This window comes from Poromitra crassiceps (assembly GCF_964638095.1).
Source record: "Poromitra crassiceps genome assembly, chromosome: 1".
Lineage (NCBI taxonomy): Eukaryota > Metazoa > Chordata > Actinopteri > Beryciformes > Melamphaidae > Poromitra > Poromitra crassiceps.
Window position 1 is genome coordinate 46,976,167 of NC_139623.1, and position 25,622 is coordinate 47,001,788.

Below are 25,622 nucleotides of genomic sequence, written 5' to 3' on the forward strand. Positions count from 1 at the left end.
GACAATAAAATATGTTGGCTTGTAACCTCAGCAGCATTTCAGCCATGATGACATTGAGCTACCTTGGCTTTGTACCCTAATGGTGTGCTGCCACCAAGAGGTGCATTTGCATGTTTTCAATGTACGCACAAGCCTGTGTTGCTTATAATGTATTATACCACCATGATGTATTGCTTATAATGTATTATAAAACGGCTCTCTCAAATCAAGCAATTTGATTGGTTCACAGCCATTGTATAATTCCAGTAACCGAGTTCAATAACCCATGGCCATGGGTTATTGGTTGCCATGGCAACTCTCTTACTAAGAGAGTAATAATAAGGCTTACCTCAAATGACAACGTAGAAAAAAAAATGGTGGAGACAGCTGTCAGATCCTTGTGAATCGATCTTCGCTTATAACTTTACTAATACTTTGCAGAAAATGATGTTTTGTACAAGAATAGATGCGGGCTAATGTCTTCTTTGCAAAAGAAAGGCTGTTAACCCCGCATTTAACCCCGTAACGTTAGTTGGTGTCGGGCTTTGCAGAAAGCATTCAGCTTCTCAGCAAGCGCTGAGGATGCAACGCTGCGCTCGAGCTGCCTGTCGGGGTTTCCAGAAAGCTCTCAGCTACTCAGCAAGCGCCAGGATTGGCCAATGTCAACTTCAGTCTCCAGAACGATCCAATCAAATCACCCGCATGTTCTTGCGGTCCCGCCTTACAGTAGTGTTTCAACTGACTCTCAGAATGACATGCCAGTCGGAGTCGGACTTATAGTATTATTATTATTATTATATTATCATACTTGGAAACCGTTTTATAAAAGCAATATAGCACTCGAGCTGCGTGTGTTGTGGAATATATCCCCCTGCTCAGCAGTTATCCCACTCGGCCTGCGGCCTCGTGGGATAACAGCTGATCAGGGGGATATATTTGGCACAACACACTGGCTCTCATGCTATATTGCTTAATTATACCACCATGATGTATTGCTTATAATGTATTATACCACCATGATGTATTGCTTATAATGTATTATACCACCATGATGTATTGCTTATAATGTATTATACCACCATGATGTATTTGGTTATAATGTATTATACCACCATGATGTATTGCTTATAATGTATTATACCACCATGATGTATTTGGTTATAATGTATTATAAAACAGCTCTCTCAAATCAAGCAATCTGATTGGTTCACAGACATTGTATAAATCCCGTAACCCACTCCAATAACCCATGGCCATGGGTTATGAGTTGCCATGGCAACTCTCTTACTGAAAGGCTTTGGTTACCTCAAATGACAATGTAGAAAAAACAAATGGCGGAGACAGCTGTCAGATCCTTGTGAATCGATCTTTGCTTATAACTTTACTAATACTTTGCAGAAAATTATGTTTTGTACAAGAATAGACGCGGGCTAATGTCTTCTTTGCAAAAAAAAGGCTGTTAACCCTGCATTTAACCCCGCATTTAACCCCGTAACGTTAGTTGGTGTCGGGCTTTGCAGAAAGCACTCAGCTTCTCAGCAAGCGCTGAGGATGCAGCGCTGCGCTCAAGCTGCCTGTCGGCTTTCCAGAAAGCTCTCAGCTTCTCAGCAAGCACCAGGATTGGCCAATGTCAACTTCAGTCTCCAGAACGATCCAATCAAATCACCCGCACGTTCTTGCGGTCCCGCCTTACAGTAGTGTTTCAACTGACTCTATCAGAATACCATGCCAGTCGGACTTATAGTATTATTATTATTATATTATTATACTTGGAAACCGTTTTATAAAAGCAATATAGCACTCGAGCTGCGTGGTGTTGTGGAATATATCCCGCTGATAAGCTGTTATCGGCCGAGTGGGATAACAGCTTATCAGCGGGATATATTCACCACAACACACTTGCTCTCATGCTATATTGCTTAATTATACCACCATGATGTATTGCTTATAATGTATTATACCACCATGATGTATTGCTTATAATGTATTATACCACCATGATGTATTGCTTATAATGTATTATACCACCATGATGTATTGCCATAACTAGCTTCCAAAACTGGTGATCTTGACATCTTATTGTCAGGTTCTTTGCCACCCCCCCCCCCTCACACACACACACTTCACCGCATCTCTATGAAAATTCTGCACTATTTGAAGTTTGCACTGCAGTATGGAGTACACAGAATCGAGTCATCCAATCAGATTTAAATGGCCATGCTCCTGCTATTGAGTTTCATGATGGAACTGAAAATACTTAACCAGATTGTTCTCCCAGGTATATATTCCAATTGCACAGTATGGAAAAAGAAAAGAAAAATTGGTAGGGAGAAAAATCTTTCATGTTATTTCAATGTTTTATAGCAGGAGAATGAAGATTTAAAGATTCTATGTATTTTGCATCAAGATCATTTCAGGCCAAGTAAAGTGACCGCTAAATCTCTATAGGATATTGGTGCTCGAGTCCAGAGCTCGATTATGCTGCTGGTGCTTTGTAAACCTAACTGGGCAGCAATATAGTAAAAGTTAGTACTTAGTTGAATCTGTTATGGGGGAAAAGATGTATGTAGTTTTTCTGAATCTGAGACAGCTGATAATTGCCTCAAAGTAAAGTTGCCTGACACACGAAAGCTCATTTCACAGACTGCCTACTTTTTCAGAACAGCTGTATCCCGCATCCTTGGCATCACCTGTAAATGAAAGGTGTGGGTGTGTGATATAGAGAAAATGCATGTTTCCTCACCATCTTACCATTCACCACAGCAGGACTGAGAGGTCAGGGGTCGTTCTCCTTCTTTACCGTCACGTCCCCGTCTCCAGACAGGATGGTGGAGATCTCTCCCTGCATGAAGGCCCACGGCACGGTGGACCCGGCCAGGGGACAGCGCTCTCCGCTGGGGCAGTACACCTCCCCTCCTGGGCCTTGGCTGCGGATGGAGCCTCGGGTGCAGGGGAAGCAGAACTTGTGGTGTGGGACAGAGGGACACTGGACGAAGTGAGTGTCCTCCAGACGCTCTCTGCAGAGGGTGCAGCAGAGCAGGGTGCCCTGGGCGCCACTCGTGGACTCCCCGGCACTGTTAGGCCCCACCGCGCTCGAACCCTGCCCCATGGCCGCCTGGGAGACTGAGGAGGAGGCCATGGAGGGGCTGCCGCTGGTGGGACGCCCGGCTGCGGAGGAGTGGGCCACAGACATGCTGGGGCTGTCCCTGGCCATCTGGCTGGAGCTCAGGCTGTCGGCGACTCCCATGAGGGCAGAGATGGGCGAGGGCTGGCTGTGCAAACGAGGGGGCCCCTCCTGGGGAGCAGCCATGCCGGGCAGGGGCTCCATACCTGGGTAAGCACCTCGGGGCCACGGCTCCCTAGCCGGGTGGTCAGGCCTCCCGTCGCTCTCCCCGTTCTCTGACCCCGGGGAGGCCTTGCGTCGCCGCACCGTGCTCTTTGGAGGTACGGGGCGGCCGGCAGCTGCCATGGGCATCCCTGCGTCTGGGTACGGCTGCGGTAGCACCTCTGGGATGGGAGGCTCCTTAAACAAACGCACGTTGTCGTTCAGCAGCTCCGTGAGCCCGCGCCAGTCCCCTGTGCCTTGCCGCTTCTCGTATTCCACGTAGCGCAGCCCAGAGTTCACGGCTTTGCCCGCGTCTTTGGCCGAGTCGCGGAACATCTGCCTGACCAGGTCCGGGATCCCTGAGAAGACCATTCCAGAGCCGCTGGGATACTCCACAAACACCTTCAGCTCAAATTCAGGGGTTGTGCTCGCGTCGAAAGCTAGAACGCGACCCATCAGGTTGTGGTCTTTCCTGAAGCGCACGTTGAACGGCACACAGCCGCTCAGGGTCATGAGCACGTCCCGGACCCCCTTGGGGCGGTTGGGCCAGCCTTCGGCCCGGCTGCGGGCACTCTCCGCCAGCTCAGCCATCACCTCACTGTTCCTCCACACTCCAGCATCTAGACCCACCAATGTAGAGGTGCTGGCTCCTCCCACACCCAGAGACACAGCCTGTCTTCTGCCAGCATCGCCCATGATGGGGCCAGCTGAGACAGCAATAGGTGGGGCCCCAGTCCTGGAGCCTGACAATGGGGCTAAAAGGCCATGAGGGGGCCCTACCAATCCCTGGGCCAACAAGGCATGGGGTATAGTCCCATGTAGAGCAGGAACTGCCCCGGCCATGGCCCGGCGAGTGTTTGGACTCTGTCGGCTGCCCTCTGATATGGCCACATCTTCAGCTCTGTGCAGACCGTTGGGGAGGCGAGATGAGACCCCATACTCCCCCCTCCCCCTGTCTAGACGTTCTGCATGCTGCCGCCCTACTTCCATGGGTCCACCCGAGCTGGGCTTGCCTTGCTGTGGACCAGGAGACCTGCCGTCTAAAACGCCGTGGGTGCTCTTCAGTTGTCTGGCAGTTTCAATGAGGAGCTCTATCCTGTCCGCGCCGTCGTAGTTGACGCAGCCGCGGCACACGGCCTCGCTGAACTCCCACAGCATGGCCCACGGCATCTTGGGCAGATCGCAGAGGTAGCACCATTGCCGTCTGGAGGAAGCCTGCGAGGCGGAGGACATGTTGTTTACAGGCCCTCGACCAAACTTTCTTCGGGAGGCCTACGCGTTAAGGTCTTCGTTTTTTCAACAATCCTTCAATATTCAGACACCGTTCGCCACATGCCCGGGATTTTCCGAGCGGGATTAAACAAAGGAGGAGAGGAAAATGCGACGCTTGACTGCAGCGTTTAAAAGTTAGCGACGTCTTCTTTCTCGGTTTGTTCGTGTCGGTCTGTGTGGAAGGAAGTAAAATGTTATAAGACACCGGAAACACCTACGCGCCAGGGACCCAGGGCATTGTGGGAGTTGTAGTGTTGCAGAGGAAAATCATTTTCCCGCCAGTTCATTTTTATTTTTTTGCACGAATGTTATGGTGGTAATAATAATCATAATAAGAATGCTGTTAGTTATTTAATGAGGGATGTAGCTTCGAGAATACATTTTTAAAAAGTGCCGAAGGTGCAAAACAAATATCAAGGTTCCCCCCACAACTTCAACATCAAATTCTTCAAGGTCCCACATTCAGAGAAAATTCAAGGAACTTTAGCTTATTCGAGGTATGTGGAGCCTTCCTCACGTCTGTTAGGATATCCATCCAATCGGAGCCATAAAGGCGGAGCATACTGAATAATAACTCAATTTAAAGGAACACTCCGCCCATTTTCAACCAGCTTTGTATCATTAGAACATCAGTAGTATATCAGAAAACTGTAAACGGTTTTGAAGTCTGTCATTTAATTTGACAGTTATTGAGTGTTAAAGTGTGGACCAGTGACATCACACTAACTCAAATTAATAACTCATTAACTCAAATCAACTCTCAATAACTGTCAAACTATTCATCATTCATCTAGTTTGACAGTTATTGAGAGTTGATTTGAGTTAATGAGTTATTAATTTGAGTTAGTGTGGACCAGTGATGTCACTGGTCCACACTTTAAAGGACCCAATTCGTGCAGCTGTAACCTCTTAAAAACGTGTGTCTCTGGTCCATAAAACATGATTCTGGATTAATTTGTCGAAAATATAGCAACCCCGTTTGTCGTGACGGAGTTGTCCCTTCCTCGTCCCAAGAATCCTGTTTCTATAATATATTCAGAACTAACAGTTCCCATTGGCCGCTGAGGGAGAGCCCGCCCCAGGCTCCCAGCGGCCAATCAGATTAGCGTCTGTGGACCAGCACGCTAGGTTGTATCCACAACTAACGCTATCGTTAACTTAACGTTGCTACGCTAAAGAGGGCATCTCAAAATGCCTAGACTTACCGAATGCACCTCCGCAGTTGCTGGATCACGTACAGTTGCCGTCGCTCCAGCTAGAAGTGTTAATTTTGTGGCTATAGACAAAATGGTGCAGGTAGCTTGTGTGAGAGAGACCCGCGCAGTATGCGTGAGGAAGCTCGTGACGTCCCAATTCCCCTCTGGGCAAAGCGTTTGGGGGTGTGGCTTGGAGGAGACTGCAGGGGGAAGCTGGATAGGGACAAATCCAACTGTGACAGTTCTGAGCTTGTCATTACAGAGAGGGCTGACAGCAGTATATATGCATTTACAAGTAAAAACAGCTTTTGCACGGAATGGGACCTTTAACACTCAACTGTCAAATTAAATGACTTCAAAACCGTTTAGTTTTCTGATATACTACTGATGTTCTAATGATACAAAGCTGGTTGAAAATGGGCGGTGTTCCTTTAAGCACTTTCAATGACCCATGTCTATTTAAAAAAACTGCCTTGATTTTTTTCTTCAAATTCCCAAACTTTCGATGATTTCAAGGACACCCTGGAACCCTGAAATATGTAGGATCCAGTCGCAAATATGTCAATGTAATCTTTCTTTATTTAACCTGTATTCAATTGACAAAGCTCAAAGCTAAATACTCCACATGCAGAGATCTCCTGCTACTGATGTGAAAAGCTTTCACAAGTAACTCAGGCAGCAGGCTAAAGCCAGATTGACAACAGGATATACATCTAAAAAAAAGACCTGCCAAACCATAGACAGACTATAAATCAAACCCACAGAATGGAAAGCTAGGTATGTGTCTCTACCTCTTGCCACAAAATTAACATAAATCTGAGTGTGAATATTTAAGCAAATAAAAAGCTCAACGTGGGGGACATTTATCAGGTTTATAGATGAGATATAGCACTTCCAAGTAGCCTACACAAACCACAGCGCTATAGCGTCTCAGTACTGTGACTAAGAATTATGCTTTACATGGCCATAGCTGAATCAGAGGGCTTTTCTACATCGTGGTATGGGTGCATCTAAACTGAGAACTTTTAGTGAGAGTCATTCCAAACAAAAATGTTTCTTTTAGTAAGGCAAAGTGAAACGGTGAGAGGACGACTGTCGACTGATCTCCTTCCAGATGACGTCCATCTCCACATTTTTCTTCTTTGCAGCATGCAACTTCTCGAGTCCAGGTATCAAACAGCTGGATGGCAACTCAACAACTTACCAAGCACAGTGAGAAATGTGATGGTGGTAGTAGCTATAGTTCAGAAAAATCTTACTGTCTCTGTAATAACTCACCCCTTTTCTTTTTTACAGACATGTTTCCCTGTCAAGAGTGAAGAAACTGCATAATACGAACTACATCGGAAGAGCAGCACCACTGTGGTTACATACAAAAATAAAACAAATTTGTAGGTAGGTTACCATTCCCTTTATTTAAAAAAGAAAAAAAGGACAGAGTTTACATGGAAATGTAATTATTTCAGATAAGTGGGGGGTTCTGAGTGAAATCTAATTATTGAATCTTGATTAAAAAAAAATAAACTGAAAGCAAATGTAAATGTAAATCATACGAAATCTATAAGTTAAAGGCTCTAGAGAACATCAATCCTACTTTTTGTCAATATTGACTGAATATTCGAACAGGAAGTGACAACATAACTGCAATATACACTATGCGAGAACACAGAACTTTACAAATACGTGGAGGGTAGAGCATGGTTTAGTTGGCATGGTGTGCGGTTGAGAAACACAGCTTCAGTGTGTAAGGGTAAGGCCCACCTGAGAAAGAGAGAAAAAGACATCAATCTAATGAAATAAAACATGATACCAGCAATGACTCTGTTTTTGGTTATGTGGAAAACAGACAAATCTGGGTTCATGAACTGTATTCAAGCAAAACAAAACAAATAGGAGTTGTGGGGGGATTAGTGCATTTCTCCCATAGACTATATATTCTCCATTCATTTCAGATTAGTCATTAGTTCAGCATTTGTTACTGCTTTCAAAAATGAAACATCCTACACAGCAGTAGTCTCTCCCCAGACTCAAAATAAGTGAGTCTGTGACACTTCACAGCCACTGCTGGTTTTGGAAGGCGGGTTGAAATTGAATGAGTGACAGGTCGTAGCACCGATGAGAGAGTGGTTCGAAAAATGGGCTGCGCCTCCTGTGTCGTCTGATCTCAAAGTCCTTACTCATTGGGGATGACTGAATCCACCACTGGCCAATCACTGGCCAAGTGAACGGTTCCCTCCCATAACCAGCCGGCTGAGGTAAAGTGTCCCAGACCCAGAGAGAGATCTGCAGCATGCAGTAATGTAGTGTATCAGACCCAGAGAAAGATCTGCAGCATGCAGTAATGTAGTGTATCAGACCCAGAGAGAGATCTGTGCTTCAACGCGACGCAGGTGAACGGATAAACAAGCAAACTTATTTCACCATTCAGAGTTTTGCCGACACGTCACTCCCCACCCGCTCTGCAGTGCCGCCCCGCCCCCCAACATACAGGCAAATTCGCTGCTAGATTCCCATATGCGAGAGGAGAGGTGTGAAGGGAAATGTCCGATATTGACTTACAGGTAATTTTCCGGTACGCATGTGGGAAAACGGCAGTAGTGTATCAGACCCAGAGAGAGATCTGCAGCATGCAGTAACGTAGTGTATCAGCGTAAGAACTCTCATGGGTCTGGCTGGCGTTGAGACTAACACAGCAGTGACTAAAAAAAATAACTGAAAAAGTGGTACTTAAAACAAAGGAATTCGTATTTTGATAGGGCAGTGAATCAGTTAGATCGGAGCGCCGTGAGCTACTCCCCCCCCCCCCCCCCCTCTGTATAACAGAGATCATGTCAGTTAACCACAACTGAAAAGAAGGTGAAGAGGGGGACTTCCATTCCTTCAGAATGATATGGTCATAAGGGGTTTAAACCAAAAGGTAGAAGTCAGTCTTATTGAGTCATACAAATTTCTTTCAGCTACCAATATAATCAAATGATGTCATAGGATTGCAGGATTTATTTAAACTAGAAATTGATTAGTAGGGTGGGGTCTCTGGAGATGATGGGCCAAGGGTACAGTTATGGAAATCGCCCACACTCATCACCTGCTCTATTGGCCTATGCGGCGGACGATTGCACAACTGCATTTAATTGCTCGAGTGACATCACAACTCTCCTGCTCTCCCGTTGTGAGCATGCACAGTTGAGGAATCTTTAAAAGTCTGATAATAACTCTTAAACTTATGCCGGCCTGGTACTACTTATAACCTCAGCCTGGAAGAATTTATGGCATCACAACTGCTTGAGTGACATCACTTATGGCATCACAGTTGCTCGAGTGACATCAATTATGACATCACAGTTGGTCGAGTGACATCACTTATGAAATCACAACTGCCCATGTGACATAACAGTTGGGCAACTGCTCAAGGGACATCACTAATGACATCACAGTTGCGTGAGTGACATCCCTCATGGCATATCTGCCTTGAGTGACATCACATTTAAGCAATTGTGTGCCGCGCCAACTTATGCCCAATTATATTAACACATTCACTGCCAGACGTTTTTTTTTTACTGTAGTTAGCTTCTGCCAGAGGGGTTTTTTGAGGATTCTGGCTCATCTTTCAAGACCCGAGGATTCTTTTCTGCTAAGATTTTGTGAACACACAATATCTCAAAAGAACTAATAGAATGTGTGCTTTCTCTGTCTAAAAGAGTTAGTTTGTAGAGTTAGTAGTTATGTAAGCATTAGCAGTTGAATACAGCATGGTTTCAGCGTCAGAAAAATTATTCAGAGATAAACGGCTTTTTGTGAAATTCGATAGAACAGTCACTTTAACCATTCATTTTTGGCATCAGTAAGACGTCAGACATCTAAACAATAGTTTTGAACAGTAATTTCCTCCATAACAGCAGGAAACCCCCCTCTGCTTCCAACTCCTCCCTCCGTGGGCGTTCTTCTTGGCTGCAGCGGCCGTCACAAGCTTGTCACCAGTCTCACTGCTTTGCTGCTGCTGCTGCCTGTCTACGCGGCCGCTGTTTGAGGAAGTCTGGATGGACTCGCTCGCTTCTTGGAGTTTTGGTTGAGAGAAGCTTTTGCGATTCTGGTCATATTTATGCTGCGTGTTTCAAAGTGTGTTCCACCTGTAATCTATTATGCAAATTTGCAATCCCGCATCGCCAGCAATCAGCGCAAAAACGAAAGCGTTTTCCCCCATCCATTTTCATGAGAATGGCTGCTTTTTGCTTGCCTTCCTCTAGTCAGGAGAGCACTGTTGCCACTTAGTGGGTCGGTGGAATGGGTTGTAAACGTTCGGTGGCTCCAATAATTATATAAGAGATGTAAAAGGGTTAGATGCACATCCCACGGTCAAAAAAAAAATAATCATTTTTTTGACGTATTAACACGTTGAGTGCCAATGACGAGATATCTCGGCTTACAGGATCCAACCGTTGAGTGCCAAAGACGAGATATCTCGGCTTACATAAACATTTTTTTTTTTTTGACGGTGGGACATCGATCAACCCCTTTTACGTCTCCTATACCAATATTGGAGGAAGAGAATGTGTATAATCTATTTTACCGACCAGCTAAGTGGCGACAGTGCTCTCCAGACAGAGACAAAGCCGAGCAAAAACAGCCGCGGGTCCGCGGGAGAAAGCCATTCTCAAGGAAATAGCTGGGCGAAAACGCTTTCGATTTCACACACACACACACACACACACACTCGAGTACCTTTGAGCATAAATAAGACCAGAATCGCAAAAGCTTCTTCAAAGCTCTCAGCCGACACCTCAAGAAACGAACGAGCCCGTTTTACAGTAATCCAGACTGCCCGAGAGCGGCCGCGGAGCCAGCAGCAGCAGCACAGACGGAGGGAGGAGTTTGGAGACACACACACACACACACACACACACACACACACACACACAATACAGTATACAGACTTGCCCAAGGGCACCCATAATCACAGGCACGTGAGGTGGTTCTAAAAATCCATTTATCTCAAAACTCTCTGAAAATCTCTGAAACCATGCTGTACTCAACGGCTAATATCTACATAACTACTAACTCTACAAACTAACTCTTTTAGACAGAGAAAGCACACATTCTATTAGTTCTTTTTAGATGATTGGTGTTCACGAAGTCTTAACAGAAAATAATCCTCGGCTCTTGTAAAATGAGCCAGAATCCTCAAAAAAAAACCTGGCAGAACCTACCTACAGCATTGAAAAAAGGGCTGGCAGTCAATGTGTTAATACGTCATTGGCAGTCAACCATTGGATTATTTTTGACGTATTAATACGTCATTGGCAGTGAACGTGTTAATAAAGATGATATTGAGTGGAGATGATACGCCATGGGTGCAGTTATGGAAATCACCCACTACGCGTGCTATACGCAGCTCGGCCACTGCGCAATCTTGCCCGACGCCTGCGGGCGATTTATGACATCACAGATGATATCACAATGGGGTGAGAGAGGGATTTATGACCTCACTAATGATGTCACAATGGAAGTTGAGCAATTGTGCGCCACGCCACCACAGGCCCTCCAATTGTAGTAGTAGAGAAGAGATTAGTCAAACAAGTCATGATCACAGGCATAGATATTGGACTATGAAATGTTTCCAAGTATAAAAACTAGAATCCAGGAACAATAAAAGTCTTTTGGGGATTTTTTTAATCATATGCTGGACGACTAAAACACAATTATTGGCCGTAGCATGAGGAGGACTTACTAGGGTTTTTCATCTGGAAATGGTTCATCAAGGCCAGGCCTTCCATGGCATCGTTGATGGACTCCCACTCCAGCAGGCCGGACGAGCTCCGCTCACCTATCGCAGCACACAAGGCTAGAGATTAGATTACTACACCAGATTATACTTCAGATTGTATGCTAACACACCTGAACTGAACCAATTAACTATTTACCATGTCCAGCCATAATGACGACATCCGCCAAACCTGATTCTATTTAATGCAATTCCTTTCAAGTGAATTGAGAAACATTACCTTTCTTCCAACCGTGATTTGGTCTACATAATGCAGCACAGTATAGAGCATACATATGGACTACATTGTTTACTGATAAGGCACAAAGCTATACACTCGATGCTTTCCCTCTCTCAAACAGCTCCATGCACACCAACAATCAATGGGATTCCCCTTTTAAAGATATTTGGTTGAGAAATATACATTGTATTTAGAAAGAAGTATTGGGTTGCATTTTGATTGGCTTGCATCTGGAACCGCCTGAAGCCAAATGTGCCATTATGTTGCCAACTGGCAACAAGCAGAAGATCAAAGAAAAAGGCCTTGGCTACTGTGCACCACCTTATGCCTTCTGTGCGGAATTGGTCAGGGATTAAACTATTTTCTCATTCATGAACTGCTCACAAATTATGTGGGGAGAAACTGATTGTATGGCTGGTATGGGTGATATGGACAAAATCAAATATCACAATATTTTTTTTGACCAAATACCTCCATATCAATATTGTAGGGATGACTATTGGCTACATGCACAACTTCTTTACTTCCTGAAATTAGTACAGCTTCTTTATTTCCTGTCCTACACTATTGGATGAACTGATTAATCAGGTGTGCCTGATCATTGTTGTGACTGCACAGGGACGTGCAGAGAACATTAGAGGGGCAGGGGCTCAAATTCATAAAAGGGCAGTACAGCCGCCGTCCGGAGGGCGGCGGTGGAAATTTGAGGCAATTTGAAGGCCAATTTAGGGGTATAACTCATTTTAAATATTCCGATTTTAACCAAGTCTCATTTTAGGATGAGACTTGTCACGGAAAAATAACTCCATAACTGAATAATATTAGTATATAAAAGTTGCATGCTGTTGCAATACTGTTGTGAAATCATTTAAGCATCAATATTTATTTGCTCCTTTTCTCCCTTTAGGTTGTTGTACTACAACAGATAGCAACACAGGCAGAAACATTGAACGATACTGAGTGAGGCTTGTAATATACCATGCATTTAACCATAATTCTAAAAAGCAAGACAGAAGATTTAGATAAGGTGTATTAGAATTTTTTTTATTTTTGGCTGATTCAACAACACAACATCCCTTTCCAATAGTGTAAAGTAAAAAATATTTTCAAGAGCAACAATTCTGCATTTGTTCCCTATATTTTGGTTATTTATTTATTGGGTGGTTTATTTATTTATTTATGTATTTATTTATTCATTCATTTTTGGGTTCATTTTTGGGTTGGTGCCTTCAGGGGCGGTTTAGAAAAACACTGCTCCATGCAGAGGCCTATTACAAATGGTGCATTCAAGGCCAAGAGAGCTCGGAAAAGGCATTTCTCTTTGAATGCTGCCTTCAGCGACGGCATGGAAAGGGCAATTTCCATACAAAGCACCAATAGAAATGCATTCATGGTCAGGAAAGGGCACTTTTTATTTTTTCATGTGTCTGAGCTGTTTGTTTTGTCCATGTGTTGTTGGAATGAAAATGAAAAATGTATTATAATTTAAAAAAAAAAAAAAAATTGCACTTTTTACAGACTGAAAAAAAGGCAGGGGCTCAAGCCCCCTTTCAAGTCTATGTGTGCACGTGCCTGACTGCAGCACACCTGACATTAATCAGTTCATCCAATAGTGATGACAGGAAATAAAGAAGCTGTACTAATTTCAGGAAGTAGTGGAGTTGTGCATGTAGCCCATTGATGCTTTCAAAAAATATTTACATCATGAGATTTTTGATCATCATCAGTAATGTGGATATAATGCCTAAGCAGAGATGAGAAAAGTACAGTTGTGTAGTAAAAAAAAAAGGAAAATGTACTCATTCAACTTGTTTCAAGGAAAAGTAAAAAAAAAAATACAGGCAAGTTAAGTATAAAATTAAAAAGTATTTCTACCGACTGTTTCTGTGCAAAGCTAACAACCTCACGTCATTAAAATAAAGAGAATTTTCGCACGTACTCAATTCTAGGGTGCGGGACAGGCATGAAGTAAAGTTGTAAAGCAAGTTGTGGACGGGGGCAAGGCGTGCCGAGCGAGGCGCTGAGGAAAAGAGTGCTTCTTGTGTGACCGGTTTAGCGTGACACTTCTTCTGTTAAGCGCCACTTCAGCTCTGCTTCAGTTAAACGCCTAGTGTGAACAAAGGCTTAATGGTAGGGAGTGGACTTGGTTCAGGCGATGTGTGCCCAGTGCTTGGTGGATCCGGACCCGACACACGTGGGCCAGACTGCGAGGACATCTCTTGGCTTCCAAAATGACCCTGAGGGCCTCAGGGTCCTCCCTCTTCTCCAGCTGTGCCTGCTCCAAGGTCACCAGGGCTGAGTCAGGGCCGCGGTCCAGGAGCAGCTGGACGAAGGCCGCCTGGCACCTGTTACGCAGCACCTCCTTCAGCAGCCAAGAAGCCACGTCATGGGTCCGAATGCCAGCCGCCTGGAGCAGCAGGCAGAAGCAGTCCAGGTGGTGGCAGCGATGTAGAGACTTCTTCATGAGGTGATCGCTGTCCATTTCAACAGCAGCACCGAACCTGATAAGTTCCTGCAGTATCTCCAGCCTTCCCGCCTCGGCAGCAGAGATGACCGGGATGTCTGTGTATGGGTCCCTTCCGTTGAGGTAGGCCCTGGCTTCCAGGAGGATCCGGACGCAGTCCAGATGACCGTTGTCCACGGCCAAGTAGAGAGGCGTGTGCAACATGACATCAGCTAAGTCTACCTGGGCTCCCTGATAGCGCTTTCAGACAGACACGGTTCTGGTTCTGGCTCTGGCCCCGTTCTGGAGTCTCAGAACCTTGGTGCTTTTTGGCAAACCAGCCCGTGTTCACACCAGTTTAAGCGGAACCAAAGTGGGAGGACATTATTCGGTAGTCCTTCTTCAGTTTTTTTTTTTTTTTTTAAGTTTATTAATTATTTGGTCTGGCGTTCGAGTGAACCCAGCCTTGGCCCTCTCTTCTGCAAGTTCGGCATATGACTTGCTCTTTCTTGTACTGCTTTCTAGCTTTTCTTGAGATTCGGTAGATGCCCAAATCGCCACTAAACATTTGGTTTCCTCAGGAGACCACTGCAAATTATTTTTCTCTGTGTCGTCACTGCCTTCTTCTCCTTCCTGCTCGTTTTCACAGCCTAGAATGAGACACACCCACTGATGATGTCACGGTTCCCAAGGAAAACCAACTATTTTTTGGTTCCGCTGAGAACCAACTTTTCAGGTTCCGAACCAATTATTTTTTCGGTGTGAACTCGCCGGTCAGTTCAGATTAGGGTTCTGGAACTGGAACCGGCACGGAGCCCAGCCGGTGTGAAAGCCCTATGAGTGATCAGGTAGGCCACACAGGCAGCATAAACCCTTCCTGGCTGTGTGCCCCAGAGGGGTGCTGGCATAAACAGCAGAGCACTCATTGATCTGCCTTCTGAAGCGCTCTTCCTGCAGCAGTGTGTCCAGGTCTCTTCTCCAGGCGGCATTGTGGAGCTGCAAGTCGTCATGCACTGCTCGAGCAAACATTCCTTCAGCTCTGTCACTGTAACACACCGACTGTCTTTGCCACTGGGTTTTTACTGGGTTATCCTTGTGTAGGATGGCTCCAAATGGCTCTTTATATACTGTAACTGTTGAACATTGTGTGATGTCATAAATCATTGATGATGTCACTGTTTAGAACAGGGGTCTCAAACTCATGGCCCGCCGGCGCCCCCTGTGTGGCCCGCGATGGAATTGCATTTTATTTATTTATTTTACAATGCACCTGAACGCAACATGCAAGATACCCGCTGAATAAGTTTCCAAATGTTCATGTCATTCTGGCCAATACTCCACTTCTGTTATATGTTATATCATCTGTCCAGAAAAAAAAGTCACTTAAGCAACATCAGCCTTTCAGCCAACACAGTGGCAGAGCGGATTACTGAGCTGTCAAGTGACATTTATGATCAGTTCTAATTCTAGCTGGAGTTCCAAGGGACAGTTGAAAATTAACACTGCCTAATTTAGTAATGTGCATTGTCCCTAAAAAAAGAAAACAAAGTCCCTCAAATAAACAAATAAATTGTTAATGTAAAAAATAGATTGTCCCTCAAATAAATGAATAAATTGTTAATGTTGAGAATTTGAACGGTTGCATTTTTCTCTCTTTTTTTTTAAATACATGAAGTGGCCCCCTTGTGACAAGACTGGACACTCAGCGGCCCCCAGGTCATTTGAGTTTGAGACCCCTGGTTTAGAATGTCCATCAGCGATTTGAGACGCAGCGTACACACAGTCGATGTGTGTGTACGCTGCGTCTCAAACGGAAGGCATTATGAAGGGACTGAATTGTGTGTTGGAGAGTGCGAGACGAGAGAGACAGACAGCGTTACATCATTTTTGTCTGTCATGCATTAAAACTAAAGTAACTAGCCTGATTTGAAAATGTAAGGAGTAGAAAGTACAGATATTTGTGTTAAAATGTAGGGAGTAAATGTAAAAACATACCCTACTTAATCCTACTTAAGTACAGTAACAAGTTAGTTCAGAAAGTTACATCACTTTACTGTAATGCAGCCTTAACCAGAAGACAACACTTATGCCATATCACGATATTCAAAATCTAAGACGACATCTAATCTCATATCACAATATCGATATAATAACGATATATTGCCCAGCCCTACCTGTATGGTATTTATGCCACACATGACTTTCATGACTTAACATGACAACTTAAGTTACTTTATGGCTTACTTTTTGGCCATTATTAACATTGATAATATCAGTCATCAAAAATGATATGGAAGTACAATTACACAAAACGGGTCTGTGTCATATTACTTACTCTTTCCAGTGAAAAGTTTCACACTGGAGGGGGTCTTAATTCCCAATTCGTCGCAGACCTGAAGGGAGAGAACAGTGTCACTGAAAGTCTCAAAACATTGCAGAGAACATACACTTTACATTAGGGGTGTCACGGTACACAAAAGTCACGGTTCGGTACGTACCTCGGTTTCGGGGTCACGGTTCAGTACGAATACGGTACAACGGAGAAAAAGGCAACAAATCCAAAATTAAGTTTTTTTCCCTTTGAATTGTTCTGAATTCTGTGTTTTGCTTTTTACGCTCATTTTAAGTGTGGGGTGCGCCTCCCTCTCAGATGTCTGTATTCCAGCTGTTTGACAGGGCAAAGGCATTTCCCCCCACTTTAAGTCTTTATTGTACACAAGTTTGTAAACAGAGTGCATGTGGAGTGGCCTAATACTCACACCCACCCCTCCCCCTTTCACTTTCCCAAGTAGGCTAACGTTATTGGATGAGAGTTTTGTTTACCATAATGATTACGTTCGGTCATCATAATGGATGATTATTGGAACATGACAAGGAGTCATCCCCTCTTCCTCACCGCATCTTGCTTGTCATCTCACGCAATGCAAGTTGCTTGTTTACAACAGCTTTGTCAGTGTTATGTAACGTTTAGCCGCGACGCGCAACTATAAAGGACTAAAGGAAAGTCCTTTATAGTTGCACGTCGCGGCTACGTAACGTTACATTAGCAAGCTTATCTCATTGGCTTGATGTTGACAGACTTTGCAAAACAGCTTATCGCCTGAGTCATAAAAGTCATTAGGATACTGCTCTGCACTCGCTTTTTTGACGATGGTAAAGGGGGGGCAGCTGGACACTTCAATATTGTTGTGGTTTTGTGAAGTAGCATGGAAGCTACGGCTTGTAAACACGCTGGAGCGACCCCCGGTAATGTTTCCTCTCCACAAAACGTTCCATTCAGTGAACGCGGATTTCTATGGCCCTTGTGTTGTTTTGGTGTGTCTTCTTCTGTGGCGTTTATGGCGTTCAAACAGCATTTAGCGCTTTACCACCACCTTCTGGATTCAAGTATTCATCGTGTCGCTTCAGGCACCGAACCGTGACGCCCATACCGTGACTTACACGGGACGAATACACGTACCGCGACACCCCTACTTTACATACACCTTACAAACAACTAGAAATACTGCATCACGGTTGTATGCCTCCACCAACAAGTCAGCAGGCTACATCCATGTCTGTCCAGACTCATACAAGCACAAATACCTTGCAGTGGTGTGGCCATTCAGCCTTATGGCACTTTAGGCAATGTTTGGGAGAGTGTTGTGCATGAACGGGCTAAAAGAGCGCCATTCATTGAACAAGCTCATATTTTGGTGAACGCGTGAGCTGAGCGCAGCCTTTTGCAAATACACCGTCTTACCGTTCTCGCTCCTACCTTGATAATTGCCCATTGTGTTTACATGTGTGTGATAATTTACATAAGAAGAAAACCGGTTTTAATGTCACTTTGACGCGTTGCTTCTAGAGCTGTGCATCTTCACTGATCTCACGATTCGATTATACAAGTCTACGATTCGATTAGATTATACGATGCATCTTAAATCGATACATCACTTTTTCCGCAATACATGATTTATTTTTTCTCACTTTCTTTTTTCTCACTGTGTGGCTACTTTTAAAATAAAAGTGCATTTGGAATTGCATTGTATTATGATCCATAATTAAAATAAACAACTGCATGTACTTACATTCTATTTTATTTGATTATAAAAAAATAAAAAAATAAAAAATAAAAAATAAAAAAATTTAAATAATCGATTTTTGATATTTGTTAATCGATTCAGAATCGTCCTATTAAGCATCGCGATGCATCTCTGAATCGATTATTTTCGGCAGCTCTAGTTGCTTCTGTCTCTGCTTCTCTCTCTGCCTACCCGTCTGTGGGAGGGGCTCACACAGGCAGACACACACGGTCGGCTGTAGCTCAGGAGGTAGAGCGGGTCGTCCACTAATCGCTTTGGATAAAAGAGGTCGGTGGTTCAATTCCCGCTTCTTCTAGTATGCATGTCGAAGTGTCCTTGGGCAAGATACTGAACCCCAACTTGCTCCTGATGGTGTGCCAGCACCCTGCGTGGTAGCCTGCATGCCATCGGTGTATGAATGGGTGAATGTACCTACTGATTGTAAAGCGCTTTGGATAAAAGCGCTATATAAATGCAGGCCATTTACCATTTACACACAGCGGTGAGCCTGTTTTTGGACTTTCAAGACAGCAACAAACTAGCAACGGAAATACCGCAATTTACTTTCACAGGGTATATGCAGCAATCCTGAAGTTAAATTCAAGACTTTTTTCAAGACCCTTCCAATAAATTTCAAGACCCCATCGCCACTTCGAGCTGTAACCGATTACATCAACTGATCGATGTGCACATCGACGATGTGCGTATAGCCAAACTCTCTCTCACCGATTACATCAACGACACACCTTCAACTAACACAATTACTATATATTTTGAGTTTGAGATTGCAAAACTAAACGGTCTTAGTTTGCCATAACTTCTATGCACTGTATCAATACAACATGATTCAGATAGGCTGGGAAGGGATAAAGCTCAAGAGAATAAATTGCGTGACTAACCCAAAGGCAAGGTTTATTTAAACAAAAAAAAAAAGTATATTTATAACAATAACATGCTCGCTCACTCACTCACACACCCACACATGCACACAACAGTGTTTCCCTGAGGATTTGGAGAGATCATGGTGGATAGACCCTAGACCCTCTTGAAAGAAAATTGTGTACATTTTAAAGTAAGATGCATCAATCTGGTGCACTCTGAGAGCAAAATGAAGAGGTTGAATTGAAATGAATATATGTGGCAGTCAAACTCTATTGTGGCGTGAGAAACACTGATCAACTGTCACTGATACAATACTACAATTCCTCAGAAAGAGACCTGTGGCATCATAGTTTCAATGTTGATGCACACACACAGCCTCTGTCCGTGTGCTCGTGTGCTGGTGAGCGCCCCCCCCCCCCCCCCCCCCCCACACACACACCGCAATACGTTTTGATAACGACATGCTGGCCTACACATGACATTATTTGCTCAGTCAAGTATCGTTAACGTTAGATAGCGCAAAGATAGCTGGTGCTAATTAGCGTTAGCCATGTTAGCCTATGAAAGTGTTTAGCTGACATTAATCCTGCTGCAGGTGGAAATATTCTGTGTCCGATACAATGTATGAAAGACAACGTTTTAACCGTTGATAGTATAGTTTTAACGTACCTTGAATTTGGCAAATAAGGATGGCGTTCCCGCATGTTTAATTCTCCCTGGCCATCTGTGCTTTTACCCAAAATATTCCCACAATATTATATTTGTATTTTTCGACGGAGGAGAAGTTCTGGGGGTTCTCGGGTTCTTCTCGTTCAGCAGCCATTATCACGTTGAATTGCAACAATAGCCTACGCACGGTTGTACACAGTTGATGACTTCTTGGCAATCAGTCAGTGATGATCACTCACAGCTACACTGATTGCTCGTGTAGCCGGGAGGAGGGGCCGCGTAAATGCACTCTGTCAAGCGACCCGGGCACTTTCTCTCAAGATGATACTGTGGGGAGCGGTGGGGAGGCGGAGAATGACTTGATAAACAAAACATGTGCGCTGTTGTGAGGATCAAAATAAATTACTTCACGTAAACTTTTATCAAAATCTTTGGACATATATGCTATTCACATCGAAAAATAACATATTTAAACACATTTAAAGGGTCTTGAATTTGAAATTTACTTAAGACTTTTCTGAAAAAAGTATTGAAATTCAATACTTTAAGGGTCTTGATTTTCCCTAAATTGAATTCCCAACTTTCAAGATTTTTCAAGACCCCGCGGATACTCTGTTTCAGAATAAATGTATTCAAATTCTCACCTTTAGAGAAAACTAGAACGACCGCACCGCAAATATATGCCTCTGCCAACAAGTGAGCAGTCGACATCCATGGCTGTCCATACTGATGTTTGAGCCAAATGTGAAGAAATTCCGTCAAGGCGTTACTGAGATATTGAGTTAACGAGCTAGAGGATGGCGTTCATGAGGTCACAGACAGTGACCTTGACCTTTGACCACCAAAATGTAATCAGTTCATCCTTGAGTCCAAGTGGATGTTTGAGCCAAATTCGAAGAAATTCTATCAAGGCGTTGCTGAGATATCGCATTAACGAACTAGAGAATGGCGTTCGTGAGGTCACAGTGACCTTGAACTTTGACTTTTGATGACCAAAATCACATCAGTTCATCCTCGAGTCCAAATGGACATTTGAGGCAAATTTGATGAAATTCCGTCAAGGCGTTCCTGAGACATCGCGTTAACGAGAATCAGACGGACAGACGTACGAGCCAAAACCATAATGCCTCCGGCCCTTGGCTATCACCGGGCGGAGGCATAAAAACCACACCGGAGCACCATTTTTTTAATGGTTCCTACCTGGTGGAAGAGTTCTTCGGAGATGTCGGGCTGGCCGTTGAAGAAATGCAGGACATTACTGGGGTGCTGGATGCGGTTCTTGGCCGCCTGCTCTGCGGAGGTGAAGCGGTTGTTGCGGGAGCCGTGGAAATCCTTGAAGCTGCTGCTGCCATCCTCCAACTCATAGCACTGGCCCGGCATGATGGCCTGCTGCTTGGACACACTGCGAGGAAAGACAGGTGTGTACATCTGGCTTGCACACTCATTTTACAGGTTAACGCTGGTCAGTTTGTATGTTTAGAGACCAGCTCTTACCAAACGTTGAGTTTCTGTTCAAAAAGGAAGTTGTTGTTGAGGTGGGTGATGGCCCTGTCCACGGAGTAACAGTCACCCATCTCCACCATGGCAGCCCCGGGCTTACTCTTCATGAACTTGACCTGAAGGAAGAAACATGGGGTCAGAACATCCAGCTGACTAGAAACAAAGAAACATGGGGTCAGACTCAGAACACCATCCAGCTTACTAGAAACAAACGGCCTGAAATCTTTGTTGATGACGGGCTGCCTGTAAACTCCAGACAGTGTCGGTGGCAAATTGTTACAGTAATAAGTAACTTTTCCCAGTGACACAGTGTTTACGTATTAATATTTAACAGGGTTCCCACCCCTTCTTCAACATCAAATTCAAGGACTTTCAAGGCCCAATTCCCCAAATTCAAGGACCCAACACGGCATAGTTTGAGACATGGATCAATGTTAATTACTCTTACAACACTGAGAATTTTTATAATGAAAACTAGCAGCAGCTCAGACAATTAAAAAGAGAGGCTTGAACACTTCTCAACTGTGCCGTTAGTTGCAATTCTTGCAAATGACAGAAATCCACCTGTTAGAAAACATTTAGTTTTCACTTACTGAGAGCTGAATGCAGAGTGAAATTTGACAGGTAACTTTCTCTGTGCAGGAAAAACCTTAAATTCAAGACCTTTCAATGACCCATGTCTATTTTCAAAGACTTTTAATGCCTTGATTTTTATTTGTCAAATTCACAAACCTTCAAGGACCCGTGGGAACCCTGATTGAAATTTCAGTAATAACATTAAAAAACAACAATGATCAAAAAGTATGAGTCATTACGTTTGTCAGTACATGTACCACAAATATATTTGTGTTGAAATATGAAAAAACTATATCCAGCCATCTACAGTGTATCCGGAAAGTATTCACAGCGCTTCACTTTTCCCACATTTTGTTATGGTACAGCCTTATTCCAAAATGGATTAAAGGTCCCAATTCGTGCAGCTGTAACCTCTTAAAAACGTGTGTCTCTGGTCCATAAAACATGATTCTGGATTAATTTGTCGAAAATGTAGCAAACCGGTTCGTTCTGACGCTGTTCTCACTTCCTTATCTCGTCGCTTCCCAGGAATGGTGTTTCTATAATAGAACAAACAGTTCCCATTGGCCGCTGGGGGAGAGCCCGCCCCAGGCTCCCAGCGGGCAATCAGATTAGCGTCCGTGGACCAGCACGCAAGGTTGTGTCCACAACTAACGTTAGCAACGAGCTATCGCTAACTTAACAGTTGCTACGCTAAACAGGACATCTCAAAATGCCTAGACTTACCGAATGCACCTCCGCAGTTGCTGGATCACGTAGAGTTGGCATCGCTCCAGCTAGAAGTGTTAATTTTGTGGCTAAACCTTGATTGTACTGCCCCAGATTGTTGAAACATTCTGGGCTGAAATGGTTAAGACAGACCAACAGGTCATGATGAATCTCGCGCTGAAACAGCTTGCTATTGCAAAGAATAGACAAAATGACGCAGATAGTTTGTGTGAGAGAGATCGCGCGCAGTATGCTAAAGTCGCGTTGTGACGTAACACCTACCCCTCTGGGAGAACGGAGTGTAAGGGGGCGTGGCTTGAAGGAGACAGCAGGAGAGAGCTGGATAGGGAGAAATCCAACTCTGACAGTTCTGAGCACTCATTACAGGGAGGGACGACAACAGCATATATGCATTTAGAAGTAAAAACAGCTTTTCCGCGGAATGAGACCTTTAAATTAATTTTTTATCTAAAAATTCTCCACACAATACCCCATAATGACAAAGTGAAAAAGTTTGTATTTTTATTTTTGCAAATTTATTAAAAATAAAAAACGAAAATATAACATGTACATAAGTATTCACAGCCTTTGCTCAATACTTTGTTGAAGCACCTTTGGCAGCAATTACAGCCTCAAGTCTTCTTGAGTATGATGCTACAAGCTTGGCACACCTATTTTTGGGCAGTTTCTCCCATTCTTCTTTGCAGATCCTCTCAAGCTCCATCAGGTTGGACGGGGAGTGTCGGTTCACAGCCATTTTCAGATCTCTCCAGAGATCTACAATCAGGTTTAAGTCTGGGCTCTAGCTGGGCCACTCAAGAACATTCACAGACGAGTCCCGAAGCCACTCCTTTGTTATCTTTGCTGTGTGCTTAGGGTCGTTGTCCTGTTGGAAGGTGAACCGTCGCCCCAGTTTGAGGTCCAGAGCGTTCTGGAGCAGCTTTTCATCAAGGATCTCTCTGTACATTGCTGCATTCATCTTTCCCTCAATTCTGACTCGACTCCCAGTTCCTGCCGCTGAAAAACATCCCCACAGCAGAATGCTGCCACCACCATGCTTCACTGTAGGGATGTATTGGCCATGTGATGAGCGGTGCCTGGTTTCCTCCAGACATGACGCTTGGCATTCAGGCCAAAGAGTTCAATCTTGGTTTCATCAGACCAGAGAATTTTGTTTCTCTTGGTCTGAGAGTCTTTTAGGTGCCTTTTGGCAAACTCCAAGCGGGATGTCATGTGCCTTTTACTGAGGAGTGGCTTCTGTCTGGCCAGTCTACCATAAAGGCCTGATTGGTGGAGATAGTTGTCCTTCTGGAAGGTTCTCCCATCTCCACAGAGGAACGCTGGAGCTCTGTCAGAGTGACCATCGGGTTCTTGGTCACCTCCCTGACCAAGGCCCTTCTCCCCCGATTGCTCAGTTTGGTCGGGCGGCCAGCTCTAGGAAGAGTCCTGGTGGTTCCAAACTTCTTCCATTTACAAATGATGGAGACCACTGTGCTCATTGGGACCTTCAATGCTGCAGACATTTTTCTGTACCCGTCCCCAGATCTGTGCCTCGATAAAAGCCTGTCTCGGAGGTCTACAGACAATTCCTTTGACTTAATGGCTTGGTTTGTGTTCTGTTCTGACATGCACTGTCAAATGTGGGACCTTATATAGACAGGTGTGTGCCTTTCCAAATCATGTCCAATCATTTGAATTTACCACAGGTGGACACCAATCAAGTTGTAGAAACATCTCAAGGATGACCACTGGAAATGGGATGCAGCTGAGCTCAATGTTGAGTGTCATAGCAAAGGCTGCGAATACTTACTGTATGTACATGTGATTTTATTGAATGAAAGATGTTTGCAGAGCAATGCAATGAATACTGTAACACATGAATGATCACAGGGAGTAGTAAATAAACTGTTTTTAAATAAGTAATGAGTAATAGCCACCTTACTGCTTTTTGAATACAGAGCCCGATACCGGACATTCCTCTGAACTCACCCGCTCTACATTGCCATAGAGGCAGAAGACGTTGAAGACCCTGTCAGCATTGATCTTGGGGTGCTCAAGGCCATACACCATAAGAACAGGGGAGTCAGCGTGAGGGCCATATTCTGGGGGAGGACCACCATATCCAGGGCCGTAGCGTTGGCTACCACGACCACGCCCACCTGGTGGCCCCATGCGGTGAGGAGGGGGGGCCCCGTAGCTCTCATCGTTATAGCTGTGATAACCTCCTTGAGGGCCACCTTATTTATGAGGGGAAAAAACAGATATTGTTGAGTAGGTATATAGTGCTAGAACGTGACTCATTCCTCTAAATGTCAAATTCTTTCCTAGATATTTACCATAATCTGGTGGGTGGTCTCCCAAGAGAGCAGGCTGCCTCTGGCGCTTGTTGGGATTGGCATTGGGATCTAAAACCATGAGATGAAAGTTGCCAATCAAACAGCTTCCTCACTTAAGGCACCAAATAGGTACCTCACACGGGCTACTAAGGGACTGTTCGATATTTAGGTGGGGTGGTGGGGGGTAAAAAAAAAAGGGGGGGGGGGGGGGAGGGCATTTTGATTTTATTTTGAGTGGTGGGCAAGGTGGTATTTTGTTTTGAGTTAGAAGGGGGAGGGCATAACGTTTTTTCTTTTCTGTTTTGCATTAGTTTGCATTGTGTTTCGCTATAGCCTATGTTTTATATCCACCCGCTCCCCACGCAAATGTTTTCTCCCTTGGTCAAACTTCGGGTTGCAGCCCAAGAGACACTTGCCTGACTCTGCATCCATCCACCAGCTTACTCCTCTCAGCTCCTTTCTCGTATTCACAGAGGTGTAGCGCTATTTGTTATACCGGAGCGCACCTATGATGCGAGCAAGCGTGCAGATGCACAGCTAAGATTGTGGATCGTTTTCAAAGGTTATGTAACCACGGTGACAAGTTTACATTATAGCTACATTAGTCAACTATAACTGACCACACGACCAAATGATGTGATGATATATGAAAACATTACTGGTGACGGGCGCA

The 25,622-nt window shown here is 44.4% G+C and overlaps 2 protein-coding genes across 3 annotated transcripts in view; both read right to left on the minus strand.

Annotated features, from left to right (window-relative positions):
- The window catches only part of LOC310782427 (interferon regulatory factor 2-binding protein 1-like), an 8,547-nt gene extending 3,808 nt beyond the window's left edge, over positions 1 to 4,739 (minus strand). The window contains exon 1 of one of the 2 annotated variants that reach the window (XM_083643087.1): positions 2,731 to 4,739. In XM_083643087.1, the coding sequence (XP_083499213.1) occupies positions 2,756 to 4,537 (1,782 nt within the window). In that variant the 5' untranslated portion in view covers positions 4,538 to 4,739 and the 3' untranslated portion in view covers positions 2,731 to 2,755. Of the gene's footprint in view, positions 1 to 2,722 lie in introns of both variants that reach the window. The other variant, XM_083643086.1, reaches the window with a different exon arrangement.
- Positions 4,740 to 7,167: 2,428 nt separating this feature from the next.
- The window catches only part of hnrnpl (heterogeneous nuclear ribonucleoprotein L), a 30,963-nt gene continuing 12,508 nt past the window's right edge, over positions 7,168 to 25,622 (minus strand). Inside the window, exons 8-14 of the mRNA XM_083640996.1 lie at positions 24,950 to 25,018; positions 24,603 to 24,850; positions 21,324 to 21,445; positions 21,030 to 21,231; positions 16,550 to 16,607; positions 11,498 to 11,593; positions 7,168 to 7,533 (exon numbers count right to left, since the gene is read on the minus strand). Of these exons, the coding sequence (XP_083497122.1) occupies positions 7,475 to 7,533; positions 11,498 to 11,593; positions 16,550 to 16,607; positions 21,030 to 21,231; positions 21,324 to 21,445; positions 24,603 to 24,850; positions 24,950 to 25,018 (854 nt within the window). The 3' untranslated portion in view covers positions 7,168 to 7,474. The remainder of the gene's footprint in view (positions 7,534 to 11,497; positions 11,594 to 16,549; positions 16,608 to 21,029; positions 21,232 to 21,323; positions 21,446 to 24,602; positions 24,851 to 24,949; positions 25,019 to 25,622) is intronic.